The 21,739-nt window shown below is 39.8% G+C and overlaps 1 protein-coding gene across 3 annotated transcripts in view; it reads right to left on the bottom strand.

Annotated features, from left to right (window-relative positions):
• Positions 1–228: 228 nt before the first annotated feature.
• Positions 229–21,739, bottom strand: part of SYT1 (synaptotagmin 1) — a 360,700-nt gene continuing 339,189 nt past the window's right edge. For all 3 annotated transcript variants that reach the window (XM_030478820.1, XM_030478821.1, XM_030478822.2), the window contains 2 exons: positions 8,053–8,186; positions 229–3,386 (listed from right to left, as the gene is read on the bottom strand). In XM_030478820.1, coding sequence (XP_030334680.1) covers positions 3,180–3,386; positions 8,053–8,186 — 341 coding nt within the window. In that variant the 3' untranslated portion in view covers positions 229–3,179. The remainder of the gene's footprint in view (positions 3,387–8,052; positions 8,187–21,739) is intronic.

Below are 21,739 nucleotides of genomic sequence, written 5' to 3'. Positions count from 1 at the left end.
TAGTTCATCTGCAACAGAGGTGGCGAGCTGGAGAATTCATCTACTGAAGCCCTGCTGGCTGTGACCATCCTAGAGTAGACCACACTGATGAAAGCAGCTTTTCACAGCCCCTCGAAAAGTGCGGTGCTATTACACTTGCGGTACTTCGAAGTTTATGATTGTGCTAAAGTCCTAGAGTGAAATAAATGCCTTTTGAAGAGTTTAGATCAAAAGAGAACTGCTAGAACATCAACAGGAAATAAAACATTTTTATTGAATATCTGTGTAATATGTATGTTATTTTAACAACAATTGGAAAACTCTACTGTGGGAAGTCACTACACAAAGTGAAACAAAATATAAACCACCTCATCAAAAATGAAGGTAAAATACGGCTAAAGTTGTCAGCTCGCGGGCCACGAGCGATATGGCAGGATAAAACACCCCAAACATTTCTACAAGATACAGAGAAAACCCACACAGAGAAACACTCAAGCAGGCAGTAAATATACACAAAGGCAACTAGGATCTTTCTACAGCATCAGATTCTAATACTTCACACAGCTTTGTCAGAAAGGTACATGTGGCTTCTTTGAGGATGAAAATGTCATCTTGGTCACATGGCAGGTTCAGTCTCCGAGAATCATTGTACCTTACAAACCAGTTCTATGGTGACAGTCAGTCTGGCAGTGTAGGAAGAGAAAGCCTTAAGAACACCTTAACACAATGAGTCAGTCCTGGCAGTTTGAACCTGCGGCTACCCTGAATGAATAACTGAAAGTTGGAGACCATGAAGCTCTTATGCTGGGAAGCTGACTGTCTACTTCTTCTCTTTGGTGGGGTTTGGTCCTTAAGGTTAAGATTTTAAAGTATTCCAGCTTGATGCTTTGCATGTACGCGCCTGTTTCTATCAGAAAATCTCTCGCTTGTGTTTTTTCTGTGTTTCATGTAAAAAAAGAAAGAAAATGGGTCTCGCTATTCTCACTTTTGGAGGTGGGGAGAGATCCACTTTTATTCTCCTCCCACTTCTTTGCTGGTTCTTTTACCCTTAGTGTACTGAAAACACTGGCGCTTGGCCATCCCTGCACTGACCTCTCAGATTGTCCCACCCCTCCCGGAAGCAGAGCCTTGAGGGAGGCTATGGAATCTAGTTTTCAGTACACAGTTCTCTGATTACATTCATCTTTGTTCTTTGTTTGCAGTAATTTCTGCTAGATTCACTTGGTAAGAACATTAATGGTTAATTCTCATGCCTCCCTCCAAAAGGCAATAGCATTTCCATATTTCTGGGGTAGTTTGCATTGCTGAAAATAATGAACTCTTCAAAGCATTATAAATATATTCACAGCTTGGAAAGATAAGCAAGGGGCCTCAAAGGACGGTACACGAGATAGAAGTGATGCCCTAAATGACTTGATGAGATGGTACAAGCTGAGATGACATGCTGGCTAGCTGTAAGATGACTATCTACAGTAAAGTGGTGGCGGTGGGGGGAGGCGGGGGGGGGGGTGAGGGTGATTGGAAATGTAGAGTATTGCACAGGGCTTGACAAAATGCTGCGTGGTCAACCCATTCAATATAGCAACCTTGTCCCCTGCATAGCTCTCCAGTTCTACATTGGTCCGTAATAACTAGAACTGCTTGTGCTATGCGTTCCTTCGGCAGTGCAGTAGAAGGGAATGGCAGTATTATTACAATATCACTACAGAATAAATTGATTGCTATCCACTGAGAAAACTACATTTCTAAGCACACACGGCAGTCACAGTGATACACAGAGCAGTCTTTCAAGACTCTTATGGAATGACTAATAGCTTCATAATAGTGCCATTTACTACATAATAACATTGAAAACATTTAAAAACTCCTCCTGAAACGAGCATCTAGTATACAGAAGAGGTTGCTTCAGTTTTCTAGAACTTGTTCTTTGTTTTCACCTTTTTTTTAAAGGACAAATTAAAACTTGCATATAAATAGTATATAAAAGGTCACTAGCTGTTCTCTTTTGGCTTACTTTGAAGTGCATTTAGAACTATGGCTAAATTTTGTCATCTTCTGATGGGATTACAATACTGTCTGTTTACCATGAAACTATTTTGTATAATAAACTCACACGGCTGTGTCTAAAAAATATTCTGCATTCCTTCTAATCTGAGTTAGTATAATAAAATATTTTGTTACAAAGTCTAATGTGCAAACTCATTATAATGTGAAATTGTGGATGGAATTCACAGTATGCAAATTTTGTATAAAGGTGATAATGGAGAGCTACTCGTGTTTTCATGGCAGCATTCCGCTACTGCTGCGTCTCCCTCATCCCTTCTTCCCCCTCCCTGCAATGGTCTTACTTTGATAAGATATCAAAGTATGATAGACGAAATCGTTGCCTCCTGTGGAACTGCTTCCCCAACTTTCACTCTAAAGCCATTCCAGTCTGTTATGTGTTTGCTTTGAAATATATACAAAGAAATCATATCCTGGCTACATCTTCTTGAGGTCAGCCATGGAGCTGCTCAGATCATGCTAAGTTGCCTGTGAAAGAAGTCTACCCAATTGGATTTGCCCCTCCAAGATTCACTGTGGACGCGTAGCGTGTTATTAGGATGGTCCAGTTGAAAGCTTAGATTTAAGTTGTCCTTTAAGATGTCAGTGTAACACTACTAGTGCCTTACAAGTTGGATTTTTGTTTTTTTCTGGAATGCAGACAATACAGTACTTACCCTATAATATATTATCAGCTCTCCTATATCTCAGTCAATTTACATAATTTAAAATAGAACATCTTATTAAAAACATCTAGATATACACAGATTAGGAAACGCTTACAACATACAAATACACAAACTAGAAATAAATTCTCAGCATACTGGTGTATATATACAACTGTGTGATACAATAAATAATTTCTGTCATGCTCTATCTACACATCATATTGCTTAAAAGAAGAGTAGATCTGGGGGGCAGTGGTGAAATGAAGTGCCTTTAGAGGGCTCTCTACATTTAAATTTGTGCAAATTAAAGCGGGCATTTAAAAGTACAACTGATCTGTGTCAGGAACACATGGCTGGAAATGAAAGGACCCATATTACTGAGGTATTTACAGACACTGGCTAAAGAGCACTATGTGGGCAAATGCAGAAAGGCTTCTTCTTCATTTTCTTCTTCCTAATTTAATTTAATTTAATTTGATTTAATTTAATTTACTTCTTGACTGCCAGCATGGCATCTACCTCCTCCTCGGGCTGTAAGGTGTGCCACTGTGCAATGGGCCGCCGGGGGTTGGCCAACATGTCTGACCAATGCCGCAGCTCTGCGCCAGTGCTGTTGTAGCCCACAAAGACTTTCCCGATGGCATCGTTCTTGCCAATCTTGTCATAGTCCAAAACAGTCACAACAATTTGCACTTTCTACAACGAGATAGAGAAAGACCAGTAAGCATGACAGTAAGGGGAAGGTTGTCAGAGATGACGCTTGGGACAGGCAATGGCAATGGAGACTATGAAGAGGGCAAGGTTCCTCCAGCAAGAAACAAATTCAAACTTTTGTCTTTGCTTCTTATGAGACTTCCAAATAAAGTTACATTCACAACCTCCCTGTTGACCTGAAACTTGCCCCCTTGCATCAAAGAGCTTCATATGGGAATCGAGGTTGATTTTTTCCTTTAACAGATTAACAGATTTTTTGTTGTTGTTGTTATTGAAGACTTAGACTGCTAGAAGTCTGTAGGGCTAAAATGGAGATAAGCTTATCAAAAGTAGTGCAATTTAACACATTATTGTATAAGTAAATGCTAGCCAAACTTCAGAAACGGCTGTACCCCAAGTTAACGTTTGCAAAGATGTACTCTATTCTGTTGTTTTTCTGCTCTTAAACAGCTGTTACCCATTCATCCAGCATGCTAATCACTTATTTTCAGATAAATTCAGAAAACAGCCCTTATGGTTACTATATACATATACAAACACATACATTTATCTCTGTGTGTGCATGTGCACATGTCTAAATATGAATGTATACTGTGTATATTCCATTTATTTATAAAGGAGTCTAGAAAACAGGCTACAGGCTCAGGGGAGTTGGGAAGAAGTATAAACCCCACTGTCTCGGGGCTCTGACATATTGGCGCTACCTCTGATTAAGCCAGTGTTGGAGTGCCACTTCTGCTGTAGGAACAGTGACCTCTGGCAAAACAGGGTTAAACTAGTCCCACAAAATCCACATGAGCCCATCTGTCACAGCTGATGGACAATATTCCCTTCACTTAGACTGCCGCACACCGGCAGGTGAGGTTCAAGCCAGGCTTTTGTGTATGCATTTGTGTACATAAGCACACATTCCTCTCCTTCAGGCCATTAATACTTGCTGCAAGAGCACAAACAGCTGTTCCTTCGGTGGAGTGGTGTTCATTCCCAATAGCATCTAAGATACTAACAGCCTTGGGCTGATTTTACTAATTTAGAAATGCCTCTTTATAGGGAGCTTTATTTTTAAAGATGAACATACAGTTTCTTTTCCCGATTCCTTTCTATCTCATGGTAAACATACACAGCTCCTTATTATAGTGTGAGTTTTGTGGAGAAAAAAATGCCCTGAAACACATTTCTCCCAGAAAAATAGTTTATTCAAGCATCAGGCTTTTAAATTTAAGGCTTTAAATATATATATGATCTGGATTTCTTACTAGAATGATTAATTTCAGTACTTGCAATAGGATTATCTTTCAAAAGTAACTATTTTAAGTATGTCTGCAAGACCAGGCTCATGACGTCTATCTTATAGAGGCCATTCCCTTACAAGATTGTACAATTCACTGAGCCAGAGAAAGAGATGATTTCAACAGACACTAAAGTATTTATATAGTTGCTGATGACAAAAATGTACATCAAACTCAAGATTCTCGCTCCCCAGAGCACTCATGATAAAAGGCAATATCCTGAAGCAAGTATTTCTAGATGCCAAAATCATGTTTCAGTGCTGCTGTTTGCAATATGTTCACTTCTACCTCCCCAAATGAACATTTACGTTTTAGATGCATGGTACAATCACAGATATAAAAGGTAAGCATGAGACCATTATTTTATGGTACCAAGAAAAAGTTGCCTGCTGTACCTAGAAGCTTGGGGGCCAGTTACTATTGGATTTTTTTTACAACAATGAGCACTGTAAACAAAAGACCCTTTTCCTTGCTCTATAAAGATGTAAAAACAGCTAGCTCAGATTATTAACTCTGAGATGATTTCCACTTCATGGTCTCTGGCTTTAATCTACAGAAAAATGTGAGCATGTCTTTGCCTTTGTATCATGTATTAAAGGCACAACTGCACTGCAAAACCCAAGAGGTGCTAGTAGAAAGCACCGTAACAAACATTCGGATTAGCAGTTTCCTCACCGTGATTAAGCATTCTTTGGACTGAAAGGGCCTGGAGATGTTGCTGCCTACAGAGGTGGTCTGTCCTACATGTGGCAAAACATCTGCCTTGTAGCAACAGAACTGACTTCCCAGTGGTGTTCTCTCACTACCCTTAAAGACTATCACTTTCTTTCTCTTAAGAGCCAGAATCCATAGTCACTATTTAATTGTTGAAAAAGTTAATGTTTGGCCCATTTTAAATTACACAGATGCACTGCTATTGAGCTACTTTCCCCTCCACGTGCTCTCTTGTCCTCGCTCTCCAAGAATCAAGAAACTTGTATAACCATTAGTTTTTATTTGACTGTGAAAGTTTGCTTAATGGCTTTTACATGAATTACGCAAAATTCACAACCATTCTTACCATATTAAGTTTAAATAACATTTAAAATGTGTTTTTCTAATGATGAAATCACTTCAGTACCCATAATGAAATAACTTCTAAATATAGTCTTTTATAAGCAACTCCAAAATAGACTGGCATAAGACCAAAGTCCATAATTACAGATTTTAAATTGAGGCTATATACTGAAGTAAATTGCTATAAAGTCATTCTAATAAACCTATCCCTCCCTCCAAGAAAGCAAAAATTTGAACAGCTAAACCGCATTGCATTTTAAAGGGCCTATATCCACCTTACAAAACTGACTTAGAAGGCAAAATGGTCAAGGACCTATGGTATGCACCTAACCATGCCAACGCTCTGATCTGATAACTTGGAGGTGCCCATTCTAGTTCCCCAGCCTCTCCCTATTTGGAAATCAAGACATTCATTGTCTAAATTGCCAGAGAGGCTAGATTTGATTAACCGTTTTTTTTGCCTCTGGGTCTTTGATGCTTGTTATGAGACCTTTCACAAGCACTCAGACCAGCTTTCATTAAAATCAATGGGAATTAGGCCCCACTGGATTTCCCACTTTTTGGTTCTTAGAGTCCAGAGACAGCTGTACATGCTGTGGGGCATGAAGAAACTCTAAACGGGCTAGTCATGCATCCAAGTCACTATTCCTACTGCTTATCTTGTCTAGTTTTATTATCTTTATTGGTACCAAGTCAATAAAAACCAAGCACACAGCTTTAGTTGAAATGTAGGCCTTGGCTCCTGGGATTCCCTCTAGTACAGTTGCTATCAAAATCCAAGGTAAGAATTTCAAAACCCATACCATGCTCTCATCTAATCAAGAAGGGGCTCACAATCTGGTCCAGGCCATTTAAACCCATTTAAACTTTTAAACTACAAGTAGCATGACACTTAACTGATACCTAGACCTCTCTAGAGCCACTAAAGGATATATTCCCAGGCCATTTTGACTGTGGTCATTCAAATTGGGAGGCCCCTGAAAATACACTTTCCACACTCAGCTCCACCCAGAAAAGCTGTTGTCTTGCTTAACATCTCCATGGTCACAAGGGTCCACAGGCAGGTGAGAGGCCACCATACAGTTCTTTTCTGAGGGTACTTAAACCAATGACTGCTCTAACAAGTAAGCAAAATAATGAAATATCTAATACTAATGCTTAAGGCTTTAAAAAAAATGCAGGAGGCCTGTACCAACTGATCTTTGTATGGTTTATATGATCTAGATCAGATCACAGACCAAAGTCTCTCCCCTTCCAAGCGAACCACCTAACTGACATGCTCTGTTTATATACATGCTTACTGTTTATACAGAAATGAGTATTGCACTCCCAACACAAGCCATTTGTATTATATATTAAATGATACAAGGCACAGGCGACAAGCGTATTTGCTTATGACACTGATGGTAGATACAGGTTTAAATTCCCTTAGGAAGTAGAGTGAATTGGATGCAGGTTTTCCACATGCCTCTTGAGACAGTTAAGAAGAGCTTATCTCTTGTGAGAAAAGGCTAGTTAGCATCAGAAGAAGATGATTTACCTCCCACTAGTCCAAAGGCAGGTAAACTGAGTCCCTGAAAAAACTGACACAATGCTTTGACCTAGTATTTCCCACTGCTAATGTAGGTGACTTCCAGCTCACTGTGCTGACTTCTGAGGCCTCTAATTTTAGGCACTGAACTCTCCAGCAGTAGTACTTGGACAACTGCTAGAGCTACCCTGAGGTGCCAAGAGAACAGGTCCTGCAGTACTGACCCCTGAGATTCCCAAATGTCTGTTTTCAACGGACACAGGCATCACTGAAAAAGTTTTCGTGGTGGGCTCAATAACTGAAAAAAAGCTGTGATTAAAAAAACTATGTGTTTTACTTAAGAGGGATGCTGCAGTGCTTTCAGTAAACAGGACTGATAAATGCATAGGGAACACAAATTTAACTGATGACGCCAATTTGTTATTTCAAATAATATGGGGAGAATTGCTATATATACTTTTTCTTTTAGCCCTGTGCTTTTTTGCTGGCACATTCATTCACTATCTCCCTGTGGATTTTTTTTTTTCCACAATCCATTTTATGTTAACAGAAAATGTCAGTTCTCCATTTCTCACTGATGAATCAAAGCTTCGTAAGCACTGTGCATTTTACCATTTCCCTCTTGAAGCAGTCACACTCATCTAATGTAGCACGGGGCTGGCACCTAGGTGCTAATGAAGGCATGCACACGTGATAATTAACAAGATTCCTGTTAAGTATTCATAAGGGCTGAGAAATGGAATAAAGAGGGAAGACAAAACACTGACATTACCTGAATTTGCTCGAATGGTACTTCAAAGCTGAAAGACTCATTGTAGTAGGGATTCAGAGTGTTCTTTTTAATTGTAGTCTTTTTCTTCTTCAGCCTCTTACCATTCTGCATCAGATGGATCTTCACATAGGGATCTAAGTAGTCAAGAGAAGAGGTAGAGATAAGCAGGGTAGTTCAGTGTGTTTTCTACAGATCTTAATCCCACACATTTAAGAGTTGATGAGAACAAAAAAGTAATAAAAACCTTTAGCAACAAACAGCTGGTACTTAAACAAAGTCCTAATTTCCACTATAGAAAAACATCTGTATGATTGTAAAGTGTTCCTGATGGAAAAAGGTACAAAACATATATTGCATTATCTCCTTAACATCACGAAGGAGGGGTAAATTCACACCTAACTTTGTTCCACGGCTCATTAACCATCCTGGAAATGTTTTTACTTTAACCTTATTTATTTACAGCAAACATTTCTTAGCAACAGGACTGTGGAGTGGTTTTCCCAAGAGCTTTGAGCACTGCCAAATGCACATATGGTGGGCACAGTGTTTGGGTGATTGGCCGCTCTGAAACCACCTAGCAGCTCTTCACATCACTCCTTGGGCGGGAGCTGCACCATAGTTTTCCCACCCTCTGACCTCCCCACTGGGCTGCAACTGACACAGCACAGTGTCCATGGGCCTGGTGTGTGACCTTACCCATTAAGTACCAGTTCCCTACCTCAGTGCTACCTGCAGCCAGGTAAGTGCACGCCACTGTATCGGTATAAATTATGAATTGGTTTTGCCACTCTCTATTGAATTCCAATGGTTATTTTGTACAGCTTCTGGTGGTAAATTAACAGAACTGATTCAGTTCCTAATCAGGCGTTCCTTGCGCAAACACAACTCTTATGGATGTTACTGCTGTGAAGTGGTATCTCAGTGGCTATACTTTCAATTGAAATTTTGCCTGCTTAAAAAATAGTGCTGTCAGGCCTTAATTTGCTACAAGAGTTAATGTTCTTGTGTAGAGAATGAACTAGCAGTTCTTCCTGGTGGTGTTAATTGTCAGTACCTTCACTGAGCTCAGTTATTTTTCTGTTTAGGTCTGCCATGAAGCACCATTTGAAGCATCTCAAGCTCATCCTTTTCAACAACCTGCATGGTACTGTCACAAAAATTTGGCTAGGTACCTCTCTTGGCTTTACGCAGCTGAGCTGTGATGTAGGTCAAGGCAAGACTTCCCTCTAATGAGCTGCTAGGAGCTGTACAAAGCGCCAGCCAGCCACAAGTCATCTTGAGGCATACATAAAGAGAACCTGAATGCAAACTATCAAAGGAAAAGGCTTCTCCTTTCCCTTCTGAGAAAAGGATGGGGCTATAGAAGAATGAGAAATGAACACTGAACTTAAATTGTATCATTATGAACAAACCATGCTTTATGACTCTGCAATGGAATTCATGTTCAGAAGAGTAATTGCATTCTGCTACAGTCAAAATATGCCCTACTGTGAAAGACTGAGATGTTCAGGATAGTTAAGTTACTGGAGTGACTTGGTCATGGTCTACAGTACCTCTGAAGGGAGCATAATTTTGGTAGTGGACTCCTGAAGCCAGCAGACAAGGGTATAATAAGATCCAATTGCAGTGAGAAGAAACAAAACAAATTCTAACTTAGAAATAGTCACGTACTTTAGTAGTAAGACTGAAAAACCTGGAATAGCTTCTCAGTGATTGTGATGAACTCTGTTACAGAGTGTTAAGATTCCTTCTCCCTCAGAAGACTCAAATTCAAATAGAAATTAAATCTGGGTAGACTCACACTTGAGGCTAGACAGGGGATTGCAAGGGTTCCTTCTGGCTGCACAATGTATGAATTTCTGCTCATGTGAAGAGCAGAAATTCTAGAAAAAAACCAACAGAGGTCTATTTTTTTTTTTTTTTTTTTAAAATACTGAGCTCAACATCACTGAATACAGGGTTTTGAAGATGAAAAAGAGGCAAATCTGGACTCCTTCAACATTAGTTGATACTTGAGAAAAACTCACCTACCTCATTACTTTTGGTAAGGCTCCACGCTGAATGCAAAATTGTTTTAACATGCAAATGACATTTTAGGTATAACCAATATAGAGTAAGAAAGTTTAGTAGTCAAGGAGCCAGTAGTAGAATGCTAAGATATGGAAATGAATAAGAAACTGTTAAAATATAATTTGAGTAACTCGAGCAAGATGGAAGGCTAAACAGTACAGCAGTATATTATTATTAAGTGGATTAGAACTGAAGAATTCTATTAAAATAAATGCAGTTGATATAAGCCAGTCCTTTACTGACCTGTGCTTGTACATGCACAATATACACAGGTTTGATGATTATTCATATGCCAGTAAGAAACTGTAGAGCAATGATTTACATGGTGATGCAGATATATTCCTATCTTGATAAACATTCCATTTTGGAGAAAAATATTTTTAACCTAGAATTCTAGTGTGTGTGAATGCTTGGGGTCTATGTGTACATTCACTTTAAGTGATTTGCTCCAACTCACTTTCTAGATTTTCTATCTTCGTGCTAGTATTAGAGCAAAATCTGACCCTAGATAACTCATGGCCACAGGACAAGGCCCAGAAGCTAGGTTTCTGTGGTTTCTTTATCATGTCCCGATCACCTGCTTCTGTTTGTCTGTGGGTTGAGTTAGTTAAATGCCAGTTGTTTAGCAGAAAAGATCCAAGTGGTACCAGATGGCTACTATAGTGCAGAACTTCCAGTGGCAGAGGTCTCAAATGGATCACAGAAGGGGGAATAATGTGTGACACCTTATCCTTATTTTTTTTCATCCAAGGGTAAAATTGTCATACTAATCCAAATACGAATTGAATGCCACTTGACTGAAATCATGTTCCTTCTTTTCTAGTTTCAGAGGAAAGTATTAAATCATTTTGCTCATCACATAAGCATTTCAAATTAGAACAGGGTGTCCAGCTCAAGTAAGTGGATGGGCCGCAAGCGACTTTAACTGAGTTTATCCTCGATAGACTCTATATCCACTCCCTACTTCTTGGAAGTATCCTGATCTTACCTAGTCTCTTCATTCTTCTGTGTCTCATATATATGCCCCTCCACCACTGCATTATCTTCAGTTACACTCTTTTATATCTCATGACATTACCCCAAGCTCCCTCAACTCTTCAGAAATCTGCTTGTGATCTACACAGACAACCTGATACCTAAGCACAGACTTTCTTCCAACTTCATGAATAAATCTCTGAAAAAGAGATTCTCTTGCACCAAATAACAGAAGCTGAACTGCTTGGAGTCAATTATTGGAAGAAAGGAGGATAATCAAAAGAAAGCAGAACCTCTGGGAAGTACCAGTCTCCAGTGATTTTTCTGAGATAAGGTTTAGTGCTAATGGAAACATCTTTTCTCTCTACCTGCAACACAACCTCAGTGCTGGCACCATTACTCATGCTGAGTAATGCTTTAATATGTAAATAGTCTCACTCAATAAGCGAGACTAGTAAGGATGACAGAACTGATATTACAACCCAGCAATGATAAATTGTCTGTTAAGTGCAGAGCCTGGGTATAAAGTGGAGAATTCTTTTGACCAAGTAGGAATGTCTACATCTGATGTCAAGGAAAATAAATAAGCATTTCTCTTTATGTACTGTGGATAGTTATTCCACAGTAAATAAGTGTCTTTGGTCAAACTATTTATTTATTTCTCTCCACTGATACAAGACAGCCTATTTGCTTTCATGTAAACAGTTACACTGGAGAAACTTCATGTTAGAAGGGGTGAGCATCACTCTGTTTTCCCCTCCAGTTTTATTCCTTTCAGTTAAATGGGGATTTGGATCCACGTTACATCCACAGATATCTGTGGACGGACCTTACCATCTATCTGGAAGAAGGGATGTTGCATCTGGAGCACCACAGATGTCCCTCTGCTGAAGGGGACAGAATGGCTCTGTATCCTTTGCTTAATAATTCATGTTAAGCAATGTGTGGGATTAAATAAAATTCTGCTATTTATTCCCTCATTAACAGTCTACCCATGAATGCTAAAAAGATGTAAAATTCATAACCAATTGTGCACTGCAGATTTTACAACAATGTCTCAAGGGAGGCTGCTGAACAGCTTTTAAAGCACTGGGGGACCAGCTGACATATTTTGTTTTCCTGAAGTTTGCAGTATGTCTTTCCCTGGATTTTGTAGTAAGATGCCAATACATTATTTAAAAGGTAATAGAAATGGTATGTAACATCAGGTAAAGACTTCTGGAGTCATTTGGACCATGAAGCATATATACACAATTAGAACCCTCTTAAAATAACCACTAGTTCACCATCATCACATTGTAGACAAGATGCACTTCGTTATTAGAGATTTTACAAAAGCAAACTTTACAGCTGAAAAAAATTACTACAACTCTAAAGAAGAAAATTGTGGCTAATGACAATATCTGAGGAAAAGGTGGAACTTGAGAATGACTGCTCATCAGTGGATATTAACATGAAAAATTTGTTATAGTGATCAGTAGTTAATGAAAAGTCATTTTCCACCTAGGTAGGAGAGAATTCAGCACACAGACTTCCAGTAGTACAGACCTTCAGCAGAAAACTGTCAACAATGTACTCAGCTTGAGATGGTTTAATGACAGTGGTTTATTCTGAATGCAAACAGAAGGATGGTGCCCATCTTTGTTAAACGTTTTAAAGGCTTCTGTAATCTAATGAAAATACGAAAAGAAAGCACTTAGAAAGTTGACAAATTTGAAAGATGCTACAGCGATAATGCTGGAATTGACTGCCTGTGCAATTACAGTCCCGAGCATGTGTGCAGGGAGAGCCTAATGGTTTAAGGAAAAAAATAGCTCTGTGGGGTGGTATCAGATAAAACCCTCCACAAGCCTTGAGTAAAGCCTAAGGAGAGGAAAAAAATGGAGCTAGAACAAACCAGATATAGATACAGCTGAATAAAGTTTCATATGATGAAACACTGTAATATGATGTTCTCAACTGAGATGTAGAAACCAAGAAGAAATATGGTGCCAGAATTGCCTCCAGCTATATTTTTGTCTTCAAAACATTTGGGATAACTGGGTTCTAATTAGCATGTTTTTCCCCATTAGAAGAAAATGTATGCCAAAGTAGTGCCAAAGCACACATCACTGACACTTAGAGCAAAGGTGTCAGCAGGCAGTAGAGTTTGCATTCCAGGAAGCAGAACGAACTCCTGAAGAGCTTGGAAATTGATGCAAAAAGTAAATCAGGTTTGGAAATGCAGCCTTATAAATGGCTCTGAAAACGCAGTTAGGACATAGGTACTTGCAAGGTTGATCATTAGTTCCATGCTAAAGAGCCATATTCACTCTCACCATGCAAGAGTGCAGCCGAGTGGAAAGCTGAGGAAGGGCCAAGCCAGAGCCTTAGACCATAGCTGGAGGAGTGCTAGATTCAACATTGCATCCTTAATCTGTTCCTACTCTGTGTAAACACCCTTCAGACAAAGCTTACTTGGCTTATGGAAGTGGGCAGCAAGGAGAACAGCAATTTTATACAGCAAACAACTTCATTTTTTACAGAGACTGTGCCAGGGATGAAGGCTGACAGCATCAGCAATACCTGCATGCTTGCTTCTGCCTTTGGAGAGCAACTGTAGTGGTTGCCAGAGCTGTGCTATGGAAATTAGCAGGGCTCTAAGCGCAGAGCAAATCAGGATGAACTTTCCTTGGAGTTCCCACAGATGTGCTGATTTTTCCCAAGGATCGTGGGACATGCTCCCTCCATGGGCATATAAATCCTTCTCTCCCAAGAGAGGGATGATTCACATGATGCCTGTGGTGTCCAGGCCATGGATAATTTGACCTGACTTTTTTTCTTCTGTTTATACATGTACGGATGAGAGGGGATAATTAAAGTCTCTGAAATAATGAGTTCAGAGTGATATTGTGTCTAGATTGTTGAAACTAGTATTTTTTTCAGATGAATAGAAAGCTTGTAATGGGAAGGAAAGCCAGAGGGGGAAAACGTATTATCTGGGGAAGAAGTGATATAAGGTACAATTACTAAGAAGGAGTGCTATGGCATATTCTAGATTGAATAAAAGTTATAGTTTATATTCACTGACACAAGCTGTTGGGCCTTCTACCCTCCTCCACAAATGAGCAAATTAAAGTTGGAACATTATTTTTAAGGAGAAGATGATGTCTCAAAGGAAATACTGGAAAATGTTCTTATTAGAAACAATTCTCTGAGCATAAAATGTGGGGTTTGTGAGTTTTTTTTCTTACTGCATTTCCTTGAAAAGAGGATTGTTACTCATATTACACTTGTTAAGTCTATCTATGCCCCATGGTGGACTGCTCCAGATGCAGTACATGCACACACAGAGAGTACACTGGTCATCAGGCCCTTTCCTTCTCTCGTTATATGTCATAGTATAACATGGCAGATGACTTTGGATTATATATTTCTACCAGCACATTGAAAAGAAAATGCTGTAAGGCAGGGTAATTTATAAATGAAAACATTTGTAATTTTATGTTCAATAACCTCAGACACATTATCATAGGAATAATGGAGTTCAATAATCCATTTACAGTGGGGAAAAAGGAGTTGGTATTTATAAAAACTAACAGCCTGCCTATAATGAAAAAAGTTTAACAGAGAGTATAGCAAAGTAGTCTCAAAATAACTCTTCGCTACTGTGCATTTAGATAAACATCAGCTTGCTACTGAAATGCTGAATTGAGAGAACCAGGGAGCCTTGGGAAGAAGGAGGTGCTGTAAACCCAACAGCGTGTCAGTGATTCCCTCACCCGAGAATCCCAAACTCAGGTTGCTGAAAATGTAGAGCTGACAGTGGAAACAGAAATGTTCATGCTGGCCTAAGGGCTATTCAGCCAGCACTTGAGTCTGCAATTCCACCCACAGCGCTTCCAACTGGAACATAACAACAAATGTTACAGCACCAGATGGAGAAAGTAGCAGAAGACTGAAGAAAAAAAAGCAGCCCAAACTCTTATTTAAAACCAGCACAAATTAGTGCGTATGAGCTTATGATTAAGTTTACTGCCAGTGCAAGGGCAACTGATTTGTCTCTCTTGCAACAAGGAGATCATTTCAGCATAGTTACACACAGTCAAATAAATAATTTTATAAAGCACAACAAATGTGGGTTGAACCAACAGGAAAATGCACCTCGAGTTTTGGCTGTGGTAAACACAGAACACACTCTTGTGGAAAAGCAAAGCAACTTAACCAAGCACTTCATAAATGTGATTACATAGAAACTACAAGCATCAAAGCAGTAAACCTTGCTCGCTGTATCTGCACCAAATTCTGGCAGACTGCTGAGTTTGAATTTATGTAATGTCTTTTGATGATACAGAGAAAAAATTAATTAAATTTATATGTATTAAATTGGTGGTACTGAAAATATCCAAAGATGATACACAGAGGCTTAACGAGATTCAAAATGCTGTCCTCAAGTGAACTGGGGAGGAGGGAAGGGGGAATACACATCGACTGAGGAATAATGACAGGCAGAAGACTGGAGAGAGAAGCAGAAGCACATAATATAGAAAAACCCAAACAACCCAAGGTTAAAGAGCAGACCAAGCGGGATGTTTTAGCAGAAAACAACAGGATCTGCATACATAATGAGGTATTGCACTGGAGTGTTAGCGAGTACCTTGAAGTCCTCCAGATCTGTGCTGGCGATCTAACAAGGCCATGCAGATAGGGGTATCAATACTGGCGGATGAGGGGTGGGGGTGGGGGGGTGGGGGCAGAACTGCCCTACCTCACTCTGAAGCATGTGCTGCCAGGTGGAGGCCACAATTCAAAATTTAGGCTGAAAAGGCAAGCACATGAGGAACATCATGAGGCAAAGGCTGGGATTTGAAAGGGCCAGACACCTGGGTGGAGAGCTGTCTCAACATGCCTGGAGAAAGCATGATGGAGAGGAATCACACTTCCTCTTTTTGGGTCTCCGCTGTTTTCTCACAGCCGTGCCAAGCTTTGGGTTTTTTTGGCTTATCTATTTTGTTTTACCAAAAAAAAAGCAATTAAACACTGACTTTGTCCTTCCACTCCTCTTTTGCTGATAGCCAAGAGGCTAAACTGCTAATTGGTGATTTAGGAAATGCTCTTCAGACCTCTCGTTGGCTGAAGGGATCTGAATGAACATTTTCCACGTGAGAGTGAGACATGGTTGCAAGCTATGTGAAACAGGTTCTCAGTCTGCACTGCTGAGAATAACCCTGCATTTGTTGTGCTTTTTTCAATTATTCAGTAGAGCGAAGGCTGGTGCCAGGTCTTCTGTCCTTGACTACCCTTGCCCACCCTGCCTGTGTGATCATCATCTCTGGGCCTTTGCTCCTGTGGTTCTTTACTGCATACATTTATTTGCCTGTGTCCTGGATGGTGGTGGAAAGGCACCTACTTTAGGAATCCCAGTAGGTGATGCGGCTGGGTGGTGGTGCAACTATCAAGATTTTATGGGACTTGACTGAATGAAACCCAGGGGGATTTAAAAATTTGGGTTAGCCAAGAATTTCTATTTGCGTGGTGATGTTTCTCTGTGCTTCCAGGTTTAAATAGCTTAAATGACTGTCTGGATGAAAGGTACTGTGCCACACAGAGACAAGGACGAGGACAGGCACCCAAAAATAACTGGGAAAAAGCAAAAAAAATGTAGATTTCTTTAATGTAGTAAAAGGCTATGCTCATAGAAAGAACTGGCTGAAAGGAAGTAAGGTCACTCAGAAAGAAGGGTAGATGATACCTATTCAAAAATAGTATTTTGCCACAGCCAAGAACTGGCCCACCTTTACTTAGGACAAATGTTATGAACTCTGCAGCGTGGTAGGGAGCCACCTTTCATGCGTGTCTATTTTCTTTCTCTGAAAACAGTTGACACTTTTTTTCTCCCCTTCATAAACTGCTGACTGAGAACAAACATATTCCTCTTTTGGTTACTCCCCTCCCCCCCAAAACCCACCCATCACAAAACCCCCAAAACCCAAACCTGGCAGCTGTGAGGAGAAACAAGTCCTAATCTCAAACTGCACTGAGGGCAGACAGGAGTTCCAGTATTACTGGGTAATAAAGAAACCACATTGGAGTCAGCGGCAGTATCCATTCAAAGGAATTACTCAACCGTGAAACACAGAGAAACTCTATTAAACCCCAAAACTGGTCTAACTAGTGTATTAGCAATTTACTGTAGCAAGAACATACATTTTGTGCTACAGACTCTTCATGTCAACATTGCCACAGTAAGATTTTATAGCCTGACTGCACATCAGCATAGTACTACTCTGCTGTGATAGTCTTTACATGGAAGAAAGTGGATATACGCTGTTTAAGAGTAATCTGCATCCTCTTCCACAGAAGGTTAGAAGCAACACACTCAAGACAAAAGGCTGCCTCACATCAAAACCACTGACCTGTCTTACTGTCTACACAGAAGAGTTTGTTTCCAATGCCGCAAACCCAGTTATGGCCACATATTCCAAACCCTCACAGTCAGAAACAATGTTAGGTGAGTTGGGAGGAGAAGCAGAGGATAGCAAAAATAGAAAAGCAAAGCAGCAGGATGTTTTATATACGTATGATAGAGAAGAAAACACCTAATCACCTTAGCTCATATAAATGAGTCACCAGAAAAATGCAAACCAATATACTGCAAAATACTTCCGATGTTTTTAATAAAAACTTATTGCTTCTACTTTATAAATGGGCTTTTCTTATAGAGGTAAGCTTTCAGTCTTAGACAACGTGAAAGAGATGTTTTTTGATCAGATGATTAAACTAGAAATAGCACTGAGAGTTAATAATGCAGGAATGCTGCAGTACAGACGGAATTAAAAAAATAGTCTTACAACATCAGTGACTACCAGTAAAGCAGCCTGATCCGACCTCTTCGCAGCTGTGAAGCCAACCCTAGCTATGCTTTATCAAAGCCGGTATTTATTTTAGGAGCATATCAAGACTTTCAAACTACATTTCATTCATCAGTGGCTGCATATAAAGGGAGTCCATTAGCATCTGATTTTCAGTCTCAATTTGAAAATACTCCTACTACTTTTTTTCTGATGAGTTTATATTTATATAAATACCAGTTCTCATTCCATTTTCATTATTTTTCTGTTAGATTTGTGCTTTAAGGAAAAAATGTAAATGGGAGGAGGGAGCTACATGATTGCAGTCCTGCTTTCTGCCTACAAAACATGAATGCATTCAGAACTACTCGGAGAAAATACTTAACAGCTCTCTTTCTCCCTCACTTGCCTGCTTCCCAGCACATCCGGTGTCTGTTAAGCAGGATTCTGGAAAGTATTTTGGGTATTCATATAGGCTATCTATCTCTGGCACCAACCTCATATATGAAACCTAAAGCAACCCATGATATAGTTTATACGTGTCTGTTCAAACACAGAGGCCACATGAAACCTTTCCCTACTTTCTGCCCAGAACAAAGGCTAAGGACAAACCCTGTTCATGCGCTTCCTCATGGTGAGGAGAAAACTCCTGGAATACTGCAGGGCAAAAACTGCATCTGCTCAGGGAGTAGAAGGGGCCATTCTGAATGGTGTTTCCCAATACTGTTCAGAAAACCGGCTTTGTTTTGGATTAAATTTAACCACATTAAGAAACAAAAGCAGGTTTTCTTGGTATAGGCAACATCTTTATCTCAATCTTGGCATGTGAAATTACAATGTAGGCTGAATTTATCAGCAGTTTCAACTGAGTTCAGCTAAGTTGTATCTGTTTTTCAAAAATGACAGCTGAGTGAAAACCCATTTTGCAGTATCACACACACACACACACAAATAGTTTTGAAAAGCCTGAACGTCAGATTTTTAACTTCACTACTTGCAGAGGAAGGGCTGGGAGGCTGCATGCCTGCTTGCATTCCTGTCGATTCCACATAATGAGAAGCAGTGACCTGAAACTTAAGGCAAATTTTTCCTTAGGCAAGGGTAACATCTAGATTATGCCCACTGAAAAATTATGGAAGTGCTCAAGTCCTTGGTAGAACAAACAGTTTACCCTGTTTGTTTACTCCAGAGCTTGAAAAAAAGAACATGACCAGGAGGTACTTAAGTGCTAACATTCAAGGCAGACTAAAGAACAAGTATTCAAGGCCAACTGCATCTGCAGTAAGAACGCTCTGCTGTTGAGAACATTAGTCCTGCAATAAGATAAGAGGACAGACAACTTGATAAATGGCATCATTAGGTGAAAGATGGAAGTATTTCTGATAACATGACCATGCCGCAGTGTATCCAAATTCTTATTCAAATTGTCCCAGCAATTTAATGGCACAAATGCATATTTGACTGACATGTTCACTACTTACTGTACACCACTTTAGCTTACAAGGCAGTCAAACATGACACAACTTATCAGAAATCCAAAGGTACATGACAGTTTTCAGCTTGGATACCTGCAACAAATTTATATAGCAGATATCCAATTTGGTACAAAAGTGGTGGAGCAATGTGATCTTGTGCTTCACTGACAAACCAGATTGAATCTGGGCAACTCAGCATACTTTTGTGTTCTACTTCATTGAAACAAGATCTTGATGTAGTCTAGTCAAGGGATCATGATCTGTAATAAAATCAAAGAAACCAGGAATCCAGAAAGCACATATGAATTTCAGAATCCCTTTGGCTCTTCAGAATTTCAGGTAGGAATATTTGAAAAGACAAGCCTCAGTGTTTGTGGTTATTAGATGAGGAGGAGCTAGAGGATGACAGAGGAGCGAAATTTCTAAGTGTTTTTATTTGGAATCAGTAGATGGAAACCATTGTAAAGGAAAGGTGGCTGACACCACTTCCAAGGCAGTACTTGTTGTGTATAATAAAGAATATAAATAATTTCAGTGAAACTAAGCTCAAAAAGCAACACTCTTTTCAAGCAATGTGTGCCAAACTTAGAATAGTTTTTCAAAGGTATCACTTGGAGTTGTAGATGGATACATTTCAAAAGTACCTAACTACTGTTAAAAATCACTGGTAAGAATGTGAAGCAATCAATTCCCCTGGAGCCCCAGGCTTCATTTTTCCTCTGGAAACTCCTGTGGAATATTTTTCTGCACTAGTCAGTACCTTATTGACAATAGGCCTCTTTTATTGTTCACGGGGGAGGAGGGGGAAGTCCAGTCAGTCACTCAGAAGCAATAAGAAATAATTTAAATTTTCTCTGTTTAATGTACATGCCAGTAATGGCAATCATCAAGCAATAATACTAAATTTGTGGGTTTCAGAAAGACAGAAAGTTCTCCTGGCAGAAACGAAGATCACAAACGTTAAAAGGAATGAGCTAAGGAGAACTGAGGTTTTAATTATAAAAATAAAAAAAAAGACAGATTTAGCAAACAATAAACTTGCCTTTTGGATACCCTCAGGAGAGACTGAGAGAGAAACAGGGAGAGAGGGAGGGAGTGCCTCTGGTTAGCTTGCCATTAGCACAAAGGAAAACAATTGCAGGGCTTAGGGAGGATTTAGCTTTAACAAATGCTTATCACAAAGTCATGTCACTGCACACTATTGTTCTGTATTTGGAATGAAATTAATTTCCAACTCCATATTAACCTTTTGGAGACCCTGCTTGATGGAGGAATTTAATCCTTTGGATTCTGGTATGTCACCAGCAAAGGCCATTTCTAGATTTGTTGAGTTTGACAGTCTATTACCTGAAGAACACTTTATTAAGGGGAGGGGGGGGGGGAATATATTTTCTGATGTAATCAAGAAAGACCATTCAGCTGGGTAACGGGAAACAATTCGTAGCCTTACAGTAAAGTAAGACAAAAGCGGTGATTTAGAGAGCAGTGAAAGCAGGAATTTCAGCGCATGTGGGGAAGCCCATTTTCTGGTGTTTATTAGCCTTAGTGCAACAATTGACTTTGTTGGTCTCTGCAGGGCTCTTTCCCTGCTGCATTCCAGGAGCCAAGAGGAGCCCTCTGGAAGTCAGACAAAATCTGCTGTTGCTACCATATTAGGCATCAAACTGAGTAGCAAAAGCCCCTGGCTGAGTGGAGATAAATCGACAGGGAACGCGTCTGCCTTCCAGCCAAAGGAGAAAAGCAAAGTGAGTGAGCAGACAAAATAAATAAAAAACAAATCCTAAGCAGTAGGACTGACTGCTGCTTTATCTTTTTTTACTTTTATCGTGCTGCCTACTGAAGTATAGCTCGAAAGCAGATTCACAGAGATAAGCAAACCCTGTTCCTTACATTTCTTTTTTGCTGCAGAGGGAAATAATCCCAAGATACATATCAGTGATCAGCTTCAAATGTTTTTAACACATTCTTTTTGGCTGGAAAGACATCATTATACTGCAATGGAGCCAGTGTAAACTGCTCTCACTCAACTGACATAACCTTCAGTTTGCAGCCAAAGTGGCCTTTCCACCAAGATTTCCCATAGTCACAGACATAGTCACTCTTTAACAAGGTGGTCAGCCTTGTAGTCCATCGGAAATGTGACCTGAAGTACAAGCTTTGCTAATGATTCAGCTCTCTCTGTGTGAGGGCAGGACACAGGGCTTGCTATTACATTTCCGTGTGTATGCATGGATGTATTTGAGCAATCTTTATTAGAGAGGGTCTGTAAGATAACTAATCCATTATTCCACTGAAGAAAGGGTGCAATAAGATGCAGGTGCTCCAGATGTGAGGAAG

This window comes from Strigops habroptila, chromosome 3 (genome assembly GCF_004027225.2).
Source record: "Strigops habroptila isolate Jane chromosome 3, bStrHab1.2.pri, whole genome shotgun sequence".
NCBI lineage: Eukaryota > Metazoa > Chordata > Aves > Psittaciformes > Psittacidae > Strigops > Strigops habroptila.
Note: the sequence above shows the minus strand (reverse complement) of the source record. Positions and strands in the feature narration are given on the sequence as shown.